Source organism: Salvelinus fontinalis, chromosome 2, assembly GCF_029448725.1.
Source record: "Salvelinus fontinalis isolate EN_2023a chromosome 2, ASM2944872v1, whole genome shotgun sequence".
Lineage (NCBI taxonomy): Eukaryota > Metazoa > Chordata > Actinopteri > Salmoniformes > Salmonidae > Salvelinus > Salvelinus fontinalis.
The window spans coordinates 3,449,318-3,471,891 of NC_074666.1; the positions used below are offsets into that span (position 1 = coordinate 3,449,318).

The window sequence follows — 22,574 nt, forward strand, 5'->3', positions numbered from 1 at the left end:
TTGTTGATTCAGCCCATAAGTGGGCCAGCTTGTTGATTCAACCCATGAGTGAGCCAGCTTGTTGATTCAGCCCGTGAGTGGGCCAGCTTGTTGATTCAGCCCGTGAGTGAGCCAGCTTGTTGATTCAGCCCATGGGTGAGCCAGTTTGTGATTCAGCCCATGGGTGAGCCAGCTTGTTGATTCAGCCCGTGAGTGGGCCAGCTTGTTGATTCAGCCCGTGAGTGGGCCAGCTTGTTGATTCAGCCCATGAGTGAGCCAGCTTGTTGATTCAGCCCATGAGTTAGCCAGCTTGTTGATTCAGCCCATGAGTGAGCCAGCTTGTTGATTCAGCCCATGAGTGAGCCAGCTTGTTGATTCAGCCCATGAGTGGGCCAGCTTGTTGATTCAGCCCATGAGTGAGCCAGCTTGTTGATTCAGCCCATGAGTGAGCCAGCTTGTTGATTCAGCCCATGAGTGAGCCAGCTTGTTGATTCAGCCCATGAGTGAGCCAGCTTGTTGATTCAGCCCATGAGTGAGCCAGCTTGTTGATTCAGCCCATGAGTGAGCCAGCTTGTTGATTCAGCCCGTGAGTGAGCCAGCTTGTTGATTCAGCCCATGAGTGAGCCAGCTTGTTGATTCAGCCCATGAGTGAGCCAGCTTGTTGATTCAGCCCATGAGTGAGCCAGCTTGTTGATTCAACCCATGAGTGAGCCAGCTTGTTGATTCAGCCCGTGAGTGAGCCAGCTTGTTGATTCAGCCCATAAGTGGGCCAGCTTGTTGATTCAGCCCATGAGTGGGCCAGCTTGTTGATTCAGCCCATGAGTGAGCCAGCGTGTTGATTCAGCCCATGAGTGAGCCAGCTTGTTGATTCAGCCCATGAGTGAGCCAGCTTGTTGATTCAGCCCATGAGTGAGCCAGCTTGTTGATTCAGCCCATGAGTGAGCCAGCTTGTTGATTCAGCCCATAAGTGGGCCAGCTTGTTGATTCAGCCCATAAGTGGGCCAGCTTGTTGATTCAACCCATGAGTGAGCCAGCTTGTTGATTCAGCCCGTGAGTGGGCCAGCTTGTTGATTCAGCCCGTGAGTGAGCCAGCTTGTTGATTCAGCCCATGAGTGAGCCAGCTTGTTGATTCAGCCCATGAGTGAGCCAGCTTGTTGATTCAGCCCATGAGTGAGCCAGCTTGTTGATTCAGCCCATGAGTGAGCCAGCTTGTTGATTCAGCCCATGAGTGAGCCAGCTTGTTGATTCAGCCCATAAGTGGGCCAGCTTGTTGATTCAGCCCATGAGTGAGCCAGCTTGTTGATTCAGCCCATGAGTGAGCCAGCTTGTTGATTCAGCCCATGAGTGAGCCAGCTTGTTGATTCAGCCCATGAGTGAGCCAGCTTGTTGATTCAGCCCATAAGTGGGCCAGCTTGTTGATTCAGCCCATGAGTGAGCCAGCTTGTTGATTCAGCCCATGAGTGAGCCAGCTTGTTGATTCAGCCCATGAGTGGGCCAGCTTGTTGATTCAGCCCATGAGTGAGCCAGCTTGTTGATTCAACCCATGAGTGAGCCAGCTTGTTGATTCAGCCCATAAGTGGGCCAGCTTGTTGATTCAGCCCATAAGTGGGCCAGCTTGTTGATTCAGCCCATGAGTGAGCCAGCTTGTTGATTCAGCCCATAAGTGGGCCAGCTTGTTGATTCAGCCCATGAGTGAGCCAGCTTGTTGATTCAGCCCATGAGTGAGCCAGCTTGTTGATTCAGCCCATGAGTGAGCCAGCTTGTTGATTCAGCCCATGAGTGAGCCAGCTTGTTGATTCAGCCCATGAGTGAGCCAGCTTGTTGATTCAGCCCATGAGTGAGCCAGCTTGTTGATTCAGCCCATAAGTGGGCCAGCTTGTTGATTCAGCCCATGAGTGAGCCAGCTTGTTGATTCAGCCCATGAGTGAGCCAGCTTGTTGATTCAGCCCATGAGTGAGCCAGCTTGTTGATTCAGCCCATGAGTGAGCCAGCTTGTTGATTCAGCCCATAAGTGGGCCAGCTTGTTGATTCAGCCCATGAGTGAGCCAGCTTGTTGATTCAGCCCATGAGTGAGCCAGCTTGTTGATTCAGCCCATGAGTGGGCCAGCTTGTTGATTCAGCCCATGAGTGAGCCAGCTTGTTGATTCAACCCATGAGTGAGCCAGCTTGTTGATTCAGCCCATAAGTGGGCCAGCTTGTTGATTCAGCCCATAAGTGGGCCAGCTTGTTGATTCAGCCCATGAGTGAGCCAGCTTGTTGATTCAGCCCATAAGTGGGCCAGCTTGTTGATTCAGCCCATGAGTGAGCCAGCTTGTTGATTCAGCCCATGAGTGAGCCAGCTTGTTGATTCAGCCCATGAGTGAGCCAGCTTGTTGATTCAGCCCATGAGTGAGCCAGCTTGTTGATTCAGCCCATGAGTGAGCCAGCTTGTTGATTCAGCCCATGAGTGAGCCAGCTTGTTGATTCAGCCCATGAGTGAGCCAGCTTGTTGATTCAGCCCATGAGTGAGCCAGCTTGTTGATTCAGCCCATGAGTGAGCCAGCTTGTTGATTCAGCCCATGAGTGAGCCAGCTTGTTGATTCAACCCATGAGTGAGCCAGCTTGTTGATTCAGCCCATGAGTGAGCCAGCTTGTTGATTCAGCCCATGAGTGAGCCAGCTTGTTGATTCAGCCCATGAGTGAGCCAGCTTGTTGATTCAGCCCATGAGTGAGCCAGCTTGTTGATTCAGCCCATGAGTGAGCCAGCTTGTTGATTCAGCCCATGAGTGAGCCAGCTTGTTGATTCAGCCCATGAGTGAGCCAGCTTGTTGATTCAGCCCATGAGTGAGCCAGCTTGTTGATTCAGCCCATGAGTGAGCCAGCTTGTTGATTCAGCCCATGAGTGAGCCAGCTTGTTGATTCAGCCCATGAGTGAGCCAGCTTGTTGATTCAGCCCATGAGTGAGCCAGCTTGTTGATTCAGCCCATGAGTGAGCCAGCTTGTTGATTCAGCCCATGAGTGAGCCAGCTTGTTGATTCAGCCCATAAGTGGGCCAGCTTGTTGATTCAGCCCGTGAGTGAGCCAGCTTGTTGATTCAGCCCATGAGTGAGCCAGCTTGTTGATTCAGCCCATGAGTGAGCCAGCTTGTTGATTCAGCCCATGAGTGAGCCAGCTTGTTGATTCAGCCCATGAGTGAGCCAGCTTGTTGATTCAGCCCATAAGTGGGCCAGCTTGTTGATTCAGCCCATGAGTGGGCCAGCTTGTTGATTCAGCCCATGAGTGAGCCAGCTTGTTGATTCAGCCCATGAGTGAGCCAGCTTGTTGATTCTGCCCATGAAGACACACACCAGTGACCTGTTTCAAATGAACGTCACCCTGCCAGTTTGGGTGTGCTTTGGTAATACACACATACAGAGAGGATTGTCTTGTGGCTGTGACATCAGAGTACACCATCTCTGTGTCCCAGATAGCACCATATCCCCTTTAAAACACTGAGTGTACAAAACACCTGCTCTTTCCATGACACAGACTGACCAGGTGAATCCAGCTGAAAGCTATGATCCCTTACTGATGTCACTTGTTAAATCCCACTTCAATTAGTGTAGATGAAGGGGAGGAGACGGGTTAAAGAAGGATTTTTAAGCCTTGAGACATGGATTGTGTATTTGTGCCATTCAGAGGGTGAACGGGCAAGACAACATATTTAAGTGCCTTGGGGGGGGGGGTGAGGTGAGGAGGAGGATTATTAAAGATACTGTTTGAAGGGAATAGGGTGCCAGGAGGATTATTAAAGATACTGTTTGAAGGGAATAGGGTGCCAGGAGGATTATTAAAGATACTGCTTGAAGGGAATAGGGTGCCAGGAGGATTATTAAAGATACTGCTTGAAGGGAATAGGGTGCCAGGAGGATTATTAAAGATACTGTTTGAAGGGAATAGGGTGCCAGGAGGATTATTAAAGATACTGCTTGAAGGGAATAGGGTGCCAGGAGGATTATTAAAGATACTGCTTGAAGGGAATAGGGTGCCAGGAGGATTATTAAAGATACTGTTTGAAGGGAATAGGGTGCCAGGAGGATTATTAAAGATACTGCTTGAAGGGAATAGGGTGCCAGGAGGATTATTAAAGATACTGCTTGAAGGGAATAGGGTGCCAGGAGGATTATTAAAGATACTGCTTGAAGGGAATAGGGTGCCAGGAGGAGGATTATTAAAGATACTGTTTGAAGGGAATAGGGTGCCAGGAGGATTATTAAAGATACTGCTTGAAGGGAATAGGGTGCCAGGAGGATTATTAAAGATACTGCTTGAAGGGAATAGGGTGCCAGGAGGATTATTAAAGATACTGTTTGAAGGGAATAGGGTGCCAGGAGGATTATTAAAGATACTGCTTGAAGGGAATAGGGTGCCAGGAGGAGGATTATTAAAGATACTGTTTGAAGGGAATAGGGTGCCAGGGGGATTATTAAAGATACTGCTTGAAGGGAATAGGGTGCCAGGAGGATTATTAAAGATACTGCTTGAAGGGAATAGGGTGCCAGGAGGATTATTAAAGATACTGCTTGAAGGGAATAGGGTGCCAGGAGGATTATTAAAGATACTGTTTGAAGGGAATAGGGTGCCAGGAGGATTATTAAAGATACTGTTTGAAGGGAATAGGGTGCCACTTGAGATGGACCCAGACACTCACTGCTTCAAACGTCTCCTTCCGTGTTATGAGGGTGTCCAGCTCTTCCTGACGACCATCCAGCTCCTGAGGGAAAGACACACAGGAAAACATTAGTCCTTGATACTGACACCTGTTGAGGACGAGGTCGTCTGTCGTTGTTATCTATACGGCCAGCAGGGGCTGAGTCATGCAGCTTTACTTACTAATAGTTATCACTGGGCATCAAGGACCGCTGTCTGATGGGGTAGCTACTGCTATCTGATGGGGTAGCTACTGCTGTCTGATGGGGTAACTACTGCTGTCTGATGGGGTAGCTACTGCTGTCTGATGGGGTAACTACTGCTGTCTGATGGGGTAGCTACTGCTGTCTGATGGGGTAGCTACTGCTGTCTGATGGGGTAGCTACTGCTGTCTGATGGGGTAGCTACTACTGTCTGATGGGGTAGCTACTGCTGTCTGATGGGGCGGCTACTGCTGTCTGATGGGGCGGCTACTGCTGTCTGATGGGGCGGCTACTGCTGTCTGATGGGGTAGCTACTGCTATCTGATGGGGTAACTACTGCTGTCTGATGGGGTAGCTACTGCTGTCTGATGGGGTAGCTACTGCTGTCTGATGGGGTAGCTACTGCTGTCTGATGGGGTAACTACTGCTGTCTGATGGGGTAGCTACTGCTGTCTGATGGGGTAGCTACTGCTGTCTGATGGGGTAACTACTGCTGTCTGATGGGGTAGCTACTGCTGTCTGATGGGGTAGCTACTGCTGTCTGATGGGGCGGCTACTGCTGTCTGATGGGGTAGCTACTGCTGTCTGATGGGGTAGCTACTGCTGTCTGATGGGGTAGCTACTGCTGTCTGATGGGGTAGCTACTGCTGTCTGATGGGGTAGCTACTGCTGTCTGATGGGGTAGCTACTGCTGTCTGATGGGGTAGCTACTGCTGTCTGATGGGGTGGCTACTGCTGTCTGATGGGGTAGCTACTGCTGTCTGATGGGGTAGCTACTGCTGTCTGATGGGGCGGCTACTGCTGTCTGATGGGGTGGCTACTGCTGTCTGATGGGGTAACTACTGCTGTCTGATGGGGTAGCTACCGCTGTCTGATGGGGTAACTACTGCTGTCTGATGGGGTAACTACTGCTGTCTGATGGGGTAGCTACTGCTGTCTGATGGGGTAGCTACTGCTGTCTGATGGGGCGGCTACTGCTGTCTGGTGGGGTAGCTACTGCTGTCTGATGGGGTAACTACTGCTGTCTGATGGGGTAACTACTGCTGTCTGATGGGGTAGCTACTGCTGTCTGATGGGGTAGCTACTGCTGTCTGATGGGGTAGCTACTGCTGTCTGATGGGGTAGCTACTGCTGTCTGATGGGGCGGCTACTGCTGTCTGGTGGGGTAGCTACTGCTGTCTGATGGGGTAGCTACTGCTGTCTGATGGGGTAGCTACTCCTGTCTGATGGGGTAGCTACTGCTGTCTGATGGGGTAGCTACTGCTGTCTGATGGGGTAGCTACTGCTGTCTGATGGGGTAGCTACTGCTGTCTGATGGGGTAGCTACTGCTGTCTGATGGGGTAGCTACTGCTGTCTGATGGGGTAGCTACTGCTGTCTGATGGGGTAACTACTGCTGTCTGATGGGGTAGCTACTGCTGTCTGATGGGGCGGCTACTGCTGTCTGATGGGGTAGCTACTGCTGTCTGATGGGGTAGCTACTGCTGTCTGATGGGGCGGCTACTGCTGTCTGATGGGGTAGCTACTCCTGTCTGATGGGGTAGCTACTGCTGTCTGATGGGGTAGCTACTGCTGTCTGATGGGGCGGCTACTGCTGTCTGATGGGGTAGCTACTCCTGTCTGATGGGGTAGCTACTGCTGTCTGATGGGGTAGCTACTGCTGTCTGATGGGGTAGCTACTGCTGTCTGATGGGGTAGCTACTACTGTCTGATGGGGTAGCTACTGCTGTCTGATGGGGTAGCTACAGTAACTGTTCAGTACCAGAGCACATAGAGTTCCCCATCACGTGACACATCACTAACTTATCGTGACAAACGTTCAATATGCCCAGAGTCTCTTCTTTAACCGAAGGACTCCCATCCTCCATTGCCCCGTGGCGTGGCTGTAGACTCCTATCTAAAGGCGGTAAGGAGACATTGGAGTCTACAGCCACGCCACAGGGTCACATCCTCCCATCTATTCATAAAGTATCTCAGAGTATCAGTGCTGATCTAGGATCAGGTCCCCCCCCCCCCCCCCTCCATATACAGTGCCTTCAGAAAGAATTCACACTCCTGAATGTTCCCGAGTGTCCTAGTTACAGTTTTGACTTGAATCGGTTTGAAAATCTATGTCAAGACTTGAAGATGGCTGTCTAGCAATAATCAAGAAACAAACTTGACAGAGGTTGACTTTTTTTGAGAATAAGGTGAAAATATTGTACAATACAGGTGTGCAAAGCACTTAGAGAGAAAGACTCACAGCTGTAATCGCTGACAAAGGGGATTCTAACACGTATTGACTCAGGGGTGTGAATATTTAGGTGAATGAGATATTTCTGTATTTCATTTTCAATACATTTGCAAAAATAAAAAATAAAAAATAAATTACTTTGCCATTATGGCGTATTGTGTATATATGGGTAAGGACAAAAATCTAGTGAATAAAATGTTGAATTCAGGCTGTAACACAACAAAATGTGGAACAAGTCAAGGGGGAATAAGTCAAGGGGGAACAAGTCAAGGGGGAACAAGTCAAGGGGGAACAAGTCAAGGGGGAACAAGTCAAGGGGGAACAAGTCAAGGGGGAATAAGTCAAGGGGGAACAAGTCAAGGGGGAACAAGTCAAGGGGGAATAAGTCAAGGGGGAACAAGTCAAGGGGGAACAAGTCAAGGGGGAACAAGTCAAGGGGGAACAAGTCAAGGGGGAATAAGTCAAGGGGGAACAAGTCAAGGGGGAACAAGTCAAGGGGGAACAAGTCAAGGGGGAACAAGTCAAGGGGGAATAAGTCAAGGGGGAATAAGTCAAGGGGGAACAAGTCAAGGGGGAACAAGTCAAGGGGGAACAAGTCAAGGGGGAACAAGTCAAGGGGGAATAAGTCAAGGGGGAATAAGTCAAGGGGGAACAAGTCAAGGGGGAACAAGTCAAGGGGGAACAAGTCAAGGGGGAACAAGTCAAGGGGGAATAAGTCAAGGGGGAACAAGTCAAGGGGGAACAAGTCAAGGGGGAACAAGTCAAGGGGGAACAAGTCAAGGGGGAACAAGTCAAGGGGGAACAAGTCAAGGGGGAACAAGTCAAGGGGGAACAAGTCAAGGGGGAACAAGTCAAGGGGGAACAAGTCAAGGGGGAACAAGTCAAGGGGGAACAAGTCAAGGGGGAACAAGTCAAGGGGGAATAAGTCAAGGGGGAATAAGTCAAGGGGGAACAAGTCAAGGGGGAACAAGTCAAGGGGGAACAAGTCAAGGGGGAACAAGTCAAGGGGGAACAAGTCAAGGGGGAACAAGTCAAGGGGGAACAAGTCAAGGGGTGTGAATACTTTCTAAAAGGCATCTCATTCATTAAGCTCTAAAACACCAAACGGATCCTGAATCAGCTCTGACCTGTAGCAGCTCGTCGTTGCTGGCCTTCATGGCAGCGTACTGGTCCTGTTTGTCTGGAGACATCTTTTTGATGATGTCATCAGCGGCCTGCTTCTCCCTCTCCATCTCCTCCTCCACCGCACGGATCATCTCTTCCTTCCTATAGAAACCAGAGGCAGGATAACGTCTTCCTTCCTATAGAAACCAGAGGTAGGATAACGTCTTCCTTCCTATAGAAACCAGAGGTAGGATAACGTCTTCCTTCCTATAGAAACCAGAGGTAGGATAATGTCTTCCTTCCTATAGAAACCAGAGGTAGGATAATGTCTTCCTTCCTATAGAAACCAGAGGTAGGATAACATCTTCCTTCCTATAGAAACCAGAGGTAGGATAACGTCTTCCTTCCTATAGAAACCAGAGGTAGGATAACGTCTTCCTTCCTACAGAAACCAGAGGTAGGATAACATCTTCCTTCCTATAGAAACCAGAGGTAGGATAACATCTTCCTTCCTATAGAAACCAGAGGTAGGATAACGTCTTCCTTCCTAAAGAAACCAGAGGTAGGATCATCTCCTCCTTCCTATAGAAACCAGAGGTAGCATGACGTCTTCCTTCCTATAGAAACCAGAGGTAGGATAACGTCTTCCTTCCTATAGAAACCAGAGGTAGGATAACGTCTTCCTTCCTATAGAAACCAGAGGTAGGATAACGTCTTCCTTCCTATAGAAACCAGAGGTAGGATAACGTCTTCCTTCCTAAAGAAACCAGAGGTAGGATAACATCTTCCTTCCTATAGAAACCAGAGGTAGGATAATGTCTTCCTTCCTATAGAAACCAGAGGTAGGATAACGTCTTCCTTCCTATAGAAACCAGAGGCAGGATAATGTCTTCCTTCCTATAGAAACCAGAGGCAGGATAACGTCTTCCTTCCTATAGAAACCAGAGGTAGGATAATGTCCTCCTTCCTATAGAAACCAGAGGTAGGATAATGTCTTCCTTCCTATAGAAACCAGAGGTAGGATAACATCTTCCTTCCTATAGAAACCAGAGGTAGGATAATGTCTTCCTTCCTATAGAAACCAGAGGTAGGATAACGTCTTCCTTCCTATAGAAACCAGAGGTAGGATAACGTCTTCCTTCCTATAGAAACCAGAGGTAGGATAACATCTTCCTTCCTATAGAAACCAGAGGTAGGATAATGTCTTCCTTCCTATAGAAACCAGAGGTAGGATAACATCTTCCTTCCTATAGAAACCAGAGGTAGGATAACATCTTCCTTCCTATAGAAACCAGAGGTAGGATAACGTCTTCCTTCCTATAGAAACCAGAGGTAGGATAACATCTTCCTTCCTATAGAAACCAGAGGTAGGATAACGTCTTCCTTCCTATAGAAACCAGAGGTAGGATAATGTCTTCCTTCCTATAGAAACCAGAGGTAGGATAACGTCTTCCTTCCTATAGAAACCAGAGGTAGGATAACGTCTTCCTTCCTATAGAAACCAGAGGTAGGATAACATCTTCCTTCCTATAGAAACCAGAGGTAGGATAACATCTTCCTTCCTATAGAAACCAGAGGTAGGATAACGTCTTCCTTCCTATAGAAACCAGAGGTAGGATAACGTCTTCCTTCCTATAGAAACCAGAGGTAGGATAACGTCTTCCTTCCTACAGAAACCAGAGGTAGGATAACATCTTCCTTCCTATAGAAACCAGAGGTAGGATAACATCTTCCTTCCTATAGAAACCAGAGGTAGGATAACATCTTCCTTCCTATAGAAACCAGAGGTAGGATAACGTCTTCCTTCCTATAGAAACCAGAGGTAGGATAACGTCTTCCTTCCTATAGAAACCAGAGGTAGGATAACGTCTTCCTTCCTACAGAAACCAGAGGTAGGATAACATCTTCCTTCCTACAGAAACCAGAGGTAGGATAACATCTTCCTTCCTATAGAAACCAGAGGTAGGATAACGTCTTCCTTCCTATAGAAACCAGAGGTAGGATAATGTCTTCCTTCCTATAGAAACCAGAGGTAGGATAATGTCTTCCTTCCTATAGAAACCAGAGGTAGGATAACGTCTTCCTTCCTATAGAAACCAGAGGTAGGATAACGTCTTCCTTCCTATAGAAACCAGAGGTAGGATAACATCTTCCTTCCTATAGAAACCAGAGGTAGGATAACGTCTTCCTTCCTAAAGAAACCAGAGGTAGGATAACGTCTTCCTTCCTAAAGAAACCAGAGGTAGGATAACGTCTTCCTTCCTATAGAAACCAGAGGTAGGATAACATCTTCCTTCCTATAGAAACCAGAGGTAGGATAACGTCTTCCTTCCTATAGAAACCAGAGGTAGGATAACGTCTTCCTTCCTACAGAAACCAGAGGTAGGATAACGTCTCCCTTCCTATAGAAAGCAGAGGTAGGATAATGTCTTCCTTCCTATAGAAACCAGAGGTAGGATAACGTCTTCCTTCCTATAGAAACCAGAGGTAGGATAACGTCTCCCTTCCTATAGAAAGCAGAGGTAGGATAATGTCTTCCTTCCTATAGAAACCAGAGGTAGGATAACGTCTTCCTTCCTATAGAAACCAGAGGTAGGATAACGTCTTCCTTCCTATAGAAACCAGAGGTAGGATAACGTCTTCCTTCCTATAGAAACCAGAGGTAGGATAACGTCTTCCTTCCTATAGAAACCAGAGGTAGGATAACATCTTCCTTCCTATAGAAACCAGAGGTAGGATAATGTCTTCCTTCCTATAGAAACCAGAGGTAGGATAACGTCTTCCTTCCTATAGAAACCAGAGGTAGGATAATGTCTTCCTTCCTATAGAAACCAGAGGTAGGATAATGTCTTCCTTCCTATAGAAACCAGAGGTAGGATAACATCTTCCTTCCTATAGAAACCAGAGGTTGGATAATGTCTTCCTTCCTATAGAAACCAGAGGTAGGATAACGTCTTCCTTCCTATAGAAACCAGAGGCAGGATAACGTCTTCCTTCCTATAGAAACCAGAGGTAGGATAATGTCTTCCTTCCTATAGAAACCAGAGGCAGGATAACGTCTTCCTTCCTATAGAAACCAGAGGTAGGATAATGTCTTCCTTCCTATAGAAACCAGAGGTAGGATAATGTCTTCCTTCCTATAGAAACCAGAGGCAGGATAATGTCTTCCTTCCTATAGAAACCAGAGGTAGGATAACGTCTTCCTTCCTATAGAAACCAGAGGTAGGATAATGTCTTCCTTCCTATAGAAACCAGAGGCAGGATAATGTCTTCCTTCCTATAGAAACCAGAGGTAGGATGACGTCTTCCTTCCTATAGAAACCAGAGGTAGGATAATGTCTTCCTTCCTATAGAAACCAGAGGCAGGATAATGTCTTCCTTCCTATAGAAACCAGAGGTAGGATAACGTCTTCCTTCCTATAGAAACCAGAGGTAACCATAGTGGAGGTCAGAGGTCTCCAACAGGTCAAATATAGTGGAGGTCAGGGGTCTCCAACAGGTCAAACATAGTGGAGGTCAGGGGTCTCCAACAGGTCAAACATAGTGGAGGTCAGGGGTCTCCAACAGGTCAAACATAGTGGAGGTCAGGGGTCTCCAACAGGTCAAACATAGTGGAGGTCAGGGGTCTCCAACAGGTCAAATATAGTGGAGGTCAGGGGTCTCCATCAGGTCAAACATAGTGGAGGTCAGGGGTCTCCAACAGGTCAAACATAGTGGAGGTCAGGGGTCTCCAACAGGTCAAACATAGTGGAGGTCAGGGGTCTCCAACAGGTCAAACATAGTGGAGGTCAGGGGTCTCCAACAGGTCAAACATAGTGGAGGTCAGGGGTCTCCAACAGGTCAAACATAGTGGAGGTCAGGGGTCTCCAACAGGTCAAACATAGTGGAGGTCAGGGGTCTCCAACAGGTCAAACATAGTGGAGGTCAGAGGTCTCCAACAGGTCAAACATAGTGGAGGTCAGAGGTCTCCAACAGGTCAAACATAGTGGAGGTCAGGGGTCTCCAACAGGTCAAACATAGTGGAGGTCAGAGGTCTCCAACAGGTCAAATATAGTGGAGGTCAGGGGTCTCTAACAGGTCAAACATAGTGGAGGTCAGGGGTCTCCAACAGGTCAAACATAGTGGAGGTCAGGGGTCTCCATCAGGTCAAACATAGTGGAGGTCAGGGGTCTCCAACAGGTCAAACATAGTGGAGGTCAGGGGTCTCCAACAGGTCAAACATAGTGGAGGTCAGGGGTCTCCAACAGGTCAAACATAGTGGAGGTCAGGGGTCTCCAACAGGTCAAACATAGTGGAGGTCAGGGGTCTCCAACAGGTCAAACATAGTGGAGGTCAGAGGTCTCCAACAGGTCAAACATAGTGGAGGTCAGAGGTCTCCAACAGGTCAAACATAGTGGAGGTCAGGGGTCTCCAACAGGTCAAACATAGTGGAGGTCAGAGGTCTCCAACAGGTCAAATATAGTGGAGGTCAGGGGTCTCTAACAGGTCAAACATAGTGGAGGTCAGGGGTCTCCAACAGGTCAAACATAGTGGAGGTCAGGGGTCTCCATCAGGTCAAACATAGTGGAGGTCAGGGGTCTCCAACAGGTCAAACATAGTGGAGGTCAGGGGTCTCCAACAGGTCAAACATAGTGGAGGTCAAGGGTCTCGAAAAGGTCAAATATAGTGGAGGTCAGGGGTCTCCAACAGGTCAAACATAGTGGAGGTCAGGGTCTCCAACAGGTCAAATATAGTGGAGGTCAGAGGTCTCCAACAGGTCAAACATAGTGGAGGTCAGGGGTCTCCAACAGGTCAAATATAGTGGAGGTCAGGGGTCTCCAACAGGTCAAATATAGTGGAGGTCAGGGGTCTCCAACAGGTCAAATATAGTGGAGGTCAGGGGTCTCCAACAGGTCAAACAGAGTGGAGGTCAGGGGTCTCCAACAGGTCAAACATAGTGGAGGTCAGGGGTCTCCAACAGGTCAAATATAGTGGAGGTCAGGGGTCTCCAACAGGTCAAACATAGTGGAGGTCAGGGGTCTCCAACAGGTCAATCATAGTGGAGGTCACTAAGGACCAGGGGAAGAGTTGACAACATAGTGTACAAGAGAAAGTAGTGTACTATGTTGTCAACTCTTCCCTGGTCCTTAGTGAGGAAGTAGGGCACTATGTTGTCAACTCTTCCCTGGTCCTTAGTGAACAAGAGAATGTAGTGCACTATGTTGTCAACTCTTCCCTGGTCCTTAGTGTACAAGAGAATGTAGTGCACTATGTTGTCAACTCTTCCCTGGTCCTTAGTGTACAAGAGAAAGTAGTGCACTATGTTGTCAACTCTTCCCCTGGTCCTTAGTGAACAAGAGAATGTAGTGCACAAAGGACCAGGGGAAGAGTTGACAACATAGTGCACTACTTTCTCTTGTTCACTAAGGACCAGGGAAGAGTTGACAACATAGTACACTACTTTCTCTTGTTCACTAAGGACCAGGGAAGAGTTGACAACATAGTACACTACTTTCTCTTGTATACCAAGGACTCAGGCAAGAGTTGCAGGGGAGAAGAGAAGAGGAGAATGTTCCTATTTGAAAGCTAGAAAATTAGTTGCTCACGACATGTTACAATTTTTTTTAAAGTAGCTTTCATGTTAGAAAAGGTTGGAGACCCCTGGTGTAGGTCGTCTAAGGTTTTGTCATATTAAATAAATATTTGAGTACTTACTCTCGTCTTTCTGTGAATATGACATCCATACTTTGAGCCTCTCGGTCGTTCTGTGCTTTCAACTACACAAACATAGTATGCAAACGGTCAGGGTTAAGGACTGAACTAAACGTATCCTATCTTGGAGCCAATTCACGTATAAAACAGTTTGCTAAATGATCAAATGTAGTTACCATATTGAAGTCATTTATGACATCCTCCATCTCAGTGTTGGTGTTCAACTTGTCTACTAGCTGAAAAAAAAAGGGGGGAGGGAAAAAGGGGTAACAGCAGTGTTAAGTACATCCTAAAATAATAACATCATATCGTCTTCATCAAATAGACCCGTGTGTCCCTTTACCATGTTGTAATCTGCCAGTTGTCCCTGTAGATCCTTCAGTTCACCAGCAAGTCCTTCTGCTCTGCAGGGGATAAAAACAACAGGACCATGAGAGACCATCCATATAAACATTGGATGATGAAAACATGAGAACCGATTGACGATTAAAAACAAAACAAAAAGGGTGTCTCTGAGTTGTCGATACAAAACAACCCAAGGCCTATTTGTGCATCGTGTATTTCCTCGCTGATTACTTTACCTTTTCTCATAGGAGAGGTAAACAGAGTTCTCCTGATTGAAGGTGTCAATCTCTTTCTGCAGTTTGCTGGTCTCTGTTGTCAGTTCATTGATCTTACTCCTGTTGAGTCACATAGAAGACCATGACACATGACGATACAGTGTACAACACGTGGTTCTATATCTTCTCCTTCAGCCTTACCTGAGAAGGCCAAGGTAGTAGGATTTATCCAGAATCTGCCTCTGAGGTCCTGGAAAATAAGAGCGAGAGATCTCATGTCATGACAGACAGATAAGAAAATAATTTGTGTGTGAGACAAGACTTCGATACCAAAATCATCACATTAAGTTGTGTTTTTATATGGAGGTCCTAAACTGTTGTATGTATATATTTTACCAGAGAGGGAGCGAAGAACATATTTTGGGGAGTGTGCCACACATTAACGTGGACTGATGTCCGAGGAAAGATATGGTTGGTGAATACAATGAGCGTACAAAACATTAAGAACACCTGCTCCTTCCCTGACATACAGACTGTTCAGCTGAATCCAGGTGAAAGTTATGATCCCCAATTGATGTCACTTGTTAAATCCACTTCAATCAGTGTAGATGAAGGGGAGGAGACGGGTTAAAGAAGGATTTTTAAGCCTTGAGACATGGATTGTGTATGTGTGCCATTCAGATGGTGAACGGGCAAGACAACAGATTTAAGTGCCTTTGAACGGGGTATGGTAGTAGGTTCCAGGCACACCGGGTTGAGTGTGTCAAGAACTGCAACGTTACTGGGTTTTTCCACACTCAACTGTGTCCTGTGTGTATCTAGAATGGTCCATCGTCCAAAAGACATCCAGCCAACTGGACACGACTGTGGGAACATCTTTTAGTCAACATGGGCCAGCATCCCTGTGGAACTGAGTCTGTTCTGAGGGCAAAGGAGGGTGCAACACAATATAATGTTTTGTACACTCAGTGTATATAACAGGTGTACAATACGGGTTTATAATACAGGTGAATAACACAGGAAAATAATACGGGTTTATAATACGGGTGTATAATACGGGTTTATAATATGGGTTTATAATATGGGTTTATAATATGGGTATGGGTTTATAATATGGGTGTATAATATGGGTGTATAATATGGGTTTATAATATGGGTTTATAATATGGGTTTATAATATGGGTGTATAATATGGGTTTATAATACGGGTGTATAATATGGGTTTATAATGCAGGTTTATAATACGGGTCAATAACACAGGTTTATAATACAGGTGTATAATATGGGTTTATAATACAGGTGTATAATATGGGTTTATAATATGGGTTTATAATATGGGTTTATAATATGGGTTTATAATATGGGTGTATAATACGGGTGTATAATATGGGTTTATAATGCAGGTTTATAATACGGGTCAATAACACAGGTTTATAATACAGGTGTATAATATGGGTTTATAATATGGGTTTATAATATGGGTTTATAATATGGGTGTATAATATGGGTTTATAATATGGGTTTATAATACGGGTGTATAATACGGGTGTATAATATGGGTTTATAATATGGGTGTATAATACGGGTGAATAACACAGGAAAATAATATGGGTTTATAATACGGGTGTATAATACGGGTGTATAATACGGGTTTATAATACGGGTGTATAATATGGGTGTATAATACGGGTTTATAATACGGGTGTATAATATGGGTTTATAATATGGGTGTATAATATGGGTGTATAATATGGGTTTATAATACGGGTGTATAATACGGGTGTATAATACGGGTTTATAATATGGGTGTATAATATGGGTTTATAATACGGGTTTATAATATGGGTGTATAATATGGGTTTATAATACGGGTGTATAATACGGGTGTATAATATGGGTTTATAATATGGGTGTATAATATGGGTTTATAATATGGGTGTATAATATGGGTGTATAATACGGGTGTATAATACGGGTGTATAATATGGGTTTATAATATGGGTGTATAATATGGGTTTATAATACGGGTGTATAATAAGGGTGTATAATATGGGTTTATAATACAGGTGTATAATATGGGTTTATAATACGGGTGTATAATACGGGTGATTAATACAGGTGTATAATACAGGTGTATAATATGGGTTTATAATACAGGTGTATAATACGGGTTTATAATACGGGTTTATAATACGGGTGTATAATACGGGTGATTAATACAGGTGTATAATACAGGTGTATAATACGGGTGTATAATATGGGTTTATAATACGGGTGTATAATACGGGTGATTAATACAGGTGTATAATACAGGTGTATAATACGGGTGTATAATATGGGTTTATAATACAGGTGTATAATATGGGTTTATAATACGGGTGTATAATACGGGTGATTAATACAGGTGTATAATACAGGTGTATAATATGGGTTTATAATACAGGTGTATAATACGGGTGATTAATACAGGTGTATAATACAGGTGTATAATACGGGTGTATAATATGGGTTTATAATACAGGTGTATAATACGGGTGTATAATATGGGTTTATAATACAGGTGTATAATACGGGTTTATAATACGGGTGTATAATACGGGTGATTAATACAGGTGTATAATACAGGTGTATAATACGTGTGTATAATACAGGTAAATAATAATACTGTACCCTTCATGCCAGTCTTCATGCCGCTCAGGCCCTGCTGGGTGACTGGCCGATCGGCCACTTTAATTTGAGCAGAGAGAACACCAGGGGTCCCTAGGGCTCCTCCTCTGGTTCCAGGACGCCCAGTACCCAGAACAATCTACACATTACACACAACACATTATTCAACTAGAAATGCTGCTTAGATTCCACTTTTAAAAACGAACGAGAAAGGAGCTACAATTTATAAAATATTTTAAATAGCTAGCCTACATAATGTCTTAGGTAAGCACTACCTATCTACTTTAAATAATCTCTAAGCATATAGCTACACAGGGTTCTCCCAGGATTTTTTAACAAGGTGGTACTGCTAAGTACAGCGGAGGGAGGGGTAGGCCTGAAGGTGGGCCATGACACCCCTTAGACTCAGAGATTTTTTATTTATTTTTTAAAACACCTGTAACTGCCATTTCCTGCCATCTAGAGCAACAAATGGCCTTAAATGATAACAGATGCAGTTTAAACAGTGGCCCAGCCAGTCCACAAGGTGGAGCAGCCCCCCTCTTACATTCTTTGGGGAGAACGCTGCTACAGTGCCACGTGAAAGTCTTACACACGCCTTGCAATTGTCACATTTTCCTGCCTTAAATTGAAATCTAAAAAGGATAACTTTTTTCTTCTTCTGATCTTCACAACCTGCTCCACATTTTCAAAGTGAAAGAAAAAGTATAGAACATTTTCAAAATGAATAAAAAAATTTTTTTTAACGAAGATATCTTGAATATATACAGTGCTTTGCTAAAGGATTCATCCCCCTTGATGTTTTTCCTATGTTGTTGCATTATAACCTGTAATTTAAATTGATTTTTATTTGGATTTAATATAACGGACATGCACAAAATAGTCCAAATTGGTGAAGTGAAATAAAACATTTGTACTTGTTTCAAAGAATTAAATAAAAAAACAATAGTAAAAGTGGGGGGGGGGGGGTTCATATGTATTCACCCCCTTTGCTATGAAGCCCCTAAATAAGATTTGGTGCAACCAATTACCTTCAGAAGTCACATAATAAAGTCCACCTGTGTGCAATCTAAGTGTCACATGATCTGTCACATGATATCAGTATATATACACCTGTTCTGAAAAGGCCCCAGAGTCTGCAACACCACTAAGCAAGGGGCACCACCAAGCAAGCGGCACCATGAAGACCAAGGAGCTCTCCAAACAGGTCAGGGACAAAGTTGTGGAGAAGTACAGATCAGGGTTGGGTTATAAAAAGATATCAGAAACTTTGAACATCCACGGAGCACCATTAAATCCATTATTAAAAAATGGAAAGAATATGGCACCACAACAAACCTGCCAAGAGAGGGCCGCCCACCAAAACTCACGGACCAGGCAAGGAGGGCATTAATCAGAGAAGCAATAAGGAGACAAAAGATAACCCTGAAGGAGCTGCAAAGCTCCACAGCGAAAGATTGGAGTATCTGTCCATAGGACCACTTTGAGCCGTACACTCCACAGAGCTGAGCTTTACGGAAGAGTGGTCACATTGCTAAAGAAAAAAATAAGCGAACATGTTTGGTGTTCGCTAAAAGGCATGTGGGAGACTCCCCAAACATATGGAAGAAGGTACTCTGGTCAGATGAGACTAAAATTGAGCTTTTTGGTCATCAAGGAAAACGCTATGTCTGGCACAAACCCAAAACCTCTCATCACCCTGAGAACACCATCCACACAGTGAAGTATTGTGGTGGCAGCATCATTGCTGTGGGGATGTTTTTCATCAGCAGGGACTGGGAAACTGGTCAGAATTGAAGGAATGATGGATGGCGCTAAATACAGGGAAATTCTTGAGGGAAACCTGTTTCAGTTTTCCAGAGATTTGACACTGGGATGGAGGTTCACCTTCCAGCGGGACAATGACCCTAAGCATACTGCTAAAGCAACACTCGAGTGGTTTAAGGGGAAACATTTAAATGTATTGGAATGGCCTAGTCAAAGCCCAGACCTCAATCCAATTGAGAATATGTGATATAACTTAAAGATCGCTGTACACCAGAGGAACCCATCCAACTTGAAGGCGCTGGAGCAGTTTTGCCTTGAAGAATGGGCAAAAATCCCAGTGGCTAGATGTGCCAAGCTTATAGAGACATACCCCAAGAGACTTTTAGCTGTAATTGCTGCAAACGGTGGCTCTACAAAGTATTGCCTTTGGGAGGGATAGTTATGCACGCTCAAGTGTTCTGTTTTTTTTTGTCTTATTTCTTGTTTGTTTCACAATAAAAAACATTTTGCATCTTCAAAGTGATAGGTATGTTGTGTAAATCAAATGATACAAACCCCCCGCAAAATCTATTTTAATTCCAGGTTTTAAGGCAACAAAATAGGAAAAATACCAAGGGGGTGAATACGTTCACAAGACACTGTATGTTTTCAAACAAGTTAATACTTGGTGGAAGCACCTTCGGCAGCAATTACAGCTGTAAACTAAATTAAAACTATTCAGACCCTTTACTCAGTACTTTGTTGAAGCACCTTTGGCAGCGATTACAGCCTCAAGTCTTCCTGGGTATGATGCTACAAGCTTGGCACACCTGTATTAGGGGAGTTTCTCCCATTCTTCTCTGCAGATCCTCTCAAGCTCTGTCAGGTTGGATAGGGAGCGTTGCTGCACAGCTATTTTCAGGTCTCTCCAGAGATGTTCAATTGGGTTCAAGTCCGGGCTCCGGCTGGGTCACTCAAGGACATTCAGAGACTTGTCCCAAAGTCACTCCTGCGTTTTCTTGCCTCTGTGCTTAGGGTTGCCCCATTCTGTGGTCCTGGGCGCTCTGGAGCAGGTTTTTCATCAAGGATCTCTCTCTACTTTGCTCCGTTCATCTTTCCCTCAATCCTGATTAGTCTCCCAGTCCCTGCCGCTGAATAACATCCCAACAGCATGATGCTGACACCACCATGCTTCACCGTAGGGATGGTGCCAGGTTTCCTCCAGACGTGACGCTTGGCATTCAGGCCAAAGAGTTCAATCTTGGTTTCATCAGACCAGAGAATCTTGTTTCTCATGGTCTGAGAGTCCTTTAGGTGCCTTTTGGCAAACTCCAAGCGGGCTGTCATGTGCCTTTCGTCTGGCCACTCTACCATAAAGGCCTGATTGGTGGAGTGATGCAGAGATGGTTGCCCTTCTGGAAGATTCTCCCATCTCCACAGAGGAACTATGGAGCACACAGAGGAACTATGGAGCACTGTCAGAGAGACCATCGGGTTCTTGGTCACTCCCTGACCAAGGCCCTTCTCCCCCGATTGCTCAGTTTGGTCGGGTGGCCAGCTCTAGGAAGAGTCTTGGTGGTTCCAAACGTCTACCATTTAAGAATAATGGAGGCCACTGTGTTCTTGCGGACCTTCAATGCTGCAGAATTCTTTTTGTTACCCTTCTCCTGATCATGCCTCGACACAATCCTGCCTTTGACCTCATGGCTTGGTTTTTGCTCTGACATGCAATGTCAACTGTGGAACCTTATATAGACAGCTGTGTGCATTTCAAAATCATGTCAAATCTATTGAATTTACCACAGGTGGACTCCAATCAAGTTGTAGAAACATTTCAAGGATGATCAATGGAAACAGGATGCACCTGAGCTTAATTTTAAGTGTCATAGCAATGGGTCTGAATACTTATGTACATTTTGAAGAACCAGTTTTCTCTTTGTCAATATGGGGTATTGTGTGTCGTTTGATGAGGAACATGTTTTATTTCATCCCTTTTAGAATAAGGCTGTAATGTAACAAAATGTGGGAAAGTCAAAGGGTCCAAATATTTTCCAGATTTTTTTTATTTTTATATTTAACTAGGCAAGTCAGTTAAGAACAAATTCTTATTTACAGTGACAGCCTACCCCGGCCAAACTCAGACGACGCCGGGCCAATTGTGCGCCGCCTTATGGGACTCCCAATCACGGATGTGATGCAGCCTGGATTCAAACCAGGTACTGCAATGACGCCTCTTGTACTGAGATGCAGTATCTTAGACCACTGCACCACTCGGGAGCCCCGAGTGCACAGTAAATCTGTTTGAAAATCAGAAACAAGGTTTGAATATTGCTGTCCATCAATGATTCTCAACTAAAATCAATAAGCTTGAGAAAATTTTACAACAATGGATATATGTTGCCATTGGAGTTGTCCAGAGTTGGTAGGATCGTATTCAAAGTGTTTTTCAGCTGTATTTTCTGCCAAAGGTGCTTGCACCAAGTATTAACTCTGGGGCGTGAAGACATCTTTGTTTATTTCTTTTTTGAAAATATTCTCTACTTTTTCTTTTACTTTGAAAACGTGGCGCAGGATGTGTAGATCTGTAGGGAAACATTTTCAATTGTAATCCCTTTTTAGATTTAATTTTAAACCAGCAAAATAGGGTGTGTAGACTTTCATTAGGAACTGTACATTAGTCCATACGCTACTGAAGGTGTGTAAAGGGTGATGATAGTTAGTCAGGAATCTGCAAGAAAACATTAAAAACTGCGACTTGGCTTTACCCCAGTTCCGACCCTAATGGCTGTGGGTGGAGGTCTGATGGTAGTTAGAGGTCTCCCAGTCCCTGGTACTAGAGACCCCCGACTCATCGGTCTACCTGACGGTGGCCTCTGGCTCGCCATCTCTTCGCCGGTTTCTCTTCTCACCACAAAATCCTGCAGGAGAAAATCAGTCTTTCAACGACAAGCAACTGCCTGGAGTAACGTTAGCAAAGCTAAACTAAACCAAACAGAGGCATAGGCATGGTGCATTTCCGAGCGATGTACCGTTAGTTGGCTTAGTTACTAGTAACGCGTTAGCTAGCTAGGCTAATGTTAGCTGGATGTTGCTAGCTAGTTTGCTAATGAAACCGTTGTCTCTTGTCTCGACAATTTCAAGGTAGCTATAATGCCTAATATAAGTGTACCAACTTACCTCGTGTTTTGTACAGGTGTCAAACCGCTCAATTTGATTGTTAGTATTTTTGTTGTAGCAAGCAAGCTACCAGTACACTTCTTTTGACGTTACCACAGCAACCAACCATTACCGCGAGACTTTGGGGGAAATCTCTGAGAAGTGGAATCCCTCTGCAAAACCCTGCCCTTCGTGACCACTGATTTATGAAACGTTTACTGACACATCAAATACATTCTTCTTTAGTCCAGTGGAGGGCGCAACAAGTCTACATTTTGTATATTGCCTCTAATTTTACGAGGGCGAGGGTTAAAAAACTACTGCGCATGTACGTGCACTATGCTCCGCCATCCAGTGGGGTAATCGTCTTCCTCTTTGGAGAGAACTTCGCCTGCCTATGCATTGGATTTGATTATATTTCTGTTTCGGTCCTCGGTATGGACTCTCAAAAAGTAAGTGTACCCGGCGTATTAGGAACCGATATCGATGATGATTCGGTCGTCAGCTGTGCATGCCATAATACTGGCAACATTGTGTACGGCTTTCAAGCTTCACGGTTAGTCGAAGT

The 22,574-nt window shown here is 45.1% G+C and overlaps 2 protein-coding genes across 5 annotated transcripts in view; one reads left to right on the forward strand and one right to left on the reverse strand.

Annotated features, from left to right (window-relative positions):
* ift74 (intraflagellar transport 74) overlaps positions 1–22,168 on the reverse strand; it is a 64,447-nt gene extending 42,279 nt beyond the window's left edge. Inside the window, exons 1-10 of the mRNA XM_055944322.1 lie at positions 22,028–22,168; positions 21,616–21,768; positions 17,108–17,243; positions 14,639–14,687; positions 14,459–14,557; positions 14,221–14,281; positions 14,054–14,113; positions 13,881–13,942; positions 8,210–8,348; positions 4,649–4,711 (exon numbers count right to left, since the gene is read on the reverse strand). Of these exons, the coding sequence (XP_055800297.1) occupies positions 4,649–4,711; positions 8,210–8,348; positions 13,881–13,942; positions 14,054–14,113; positions 14,221–14,281; positions 14,459–14,557; positions 14,639–14,687; positions 17,108–17,243; positions 21,616–21,735 (789 nt within the window). The 5' untranslated portion in view covers positions 21,736–21,768; positions 22,028–22,168. The remainder of the gene's footprint in view (positions 1–4,648; positions 4,712–8,209; positions 8,349–13,880; positions 13,943–14,053; positions 14,114–14,220; positions 14,282–14,458; positions 14,558–14,638; positions 14,688–17,107; positions 17,244–21,615; positions 21,769–22,027) is intronic.
* Positions 22,169–22,319: 151 nt separating this feature from the next.
* Positions 22,320–22,574, forward strand: part of LOC129869682 (FSD1-like protein) — a 97,832-nt gene continuing 97,577 nt past the window's right edge. For 2 of the 4 annotated variants that reach the window (XM_055944334.1, XM_055861039.1), the window contains exon 1: positions 22,320–22,458. In XM_055944334.1, coding sequence (XP_055800309.1) covers positions 22,333–22,458 — 126 coding nt within the window. In that variant the 5' untranslated portion in view covers positions 22,320–22,332. The remainder of the gene's footprint in view (positions 22,459–22,574) is intronic. The other 2 variants (XM_055861049.1, XM_055861057.1) reach the window with 1 other exon arrangement.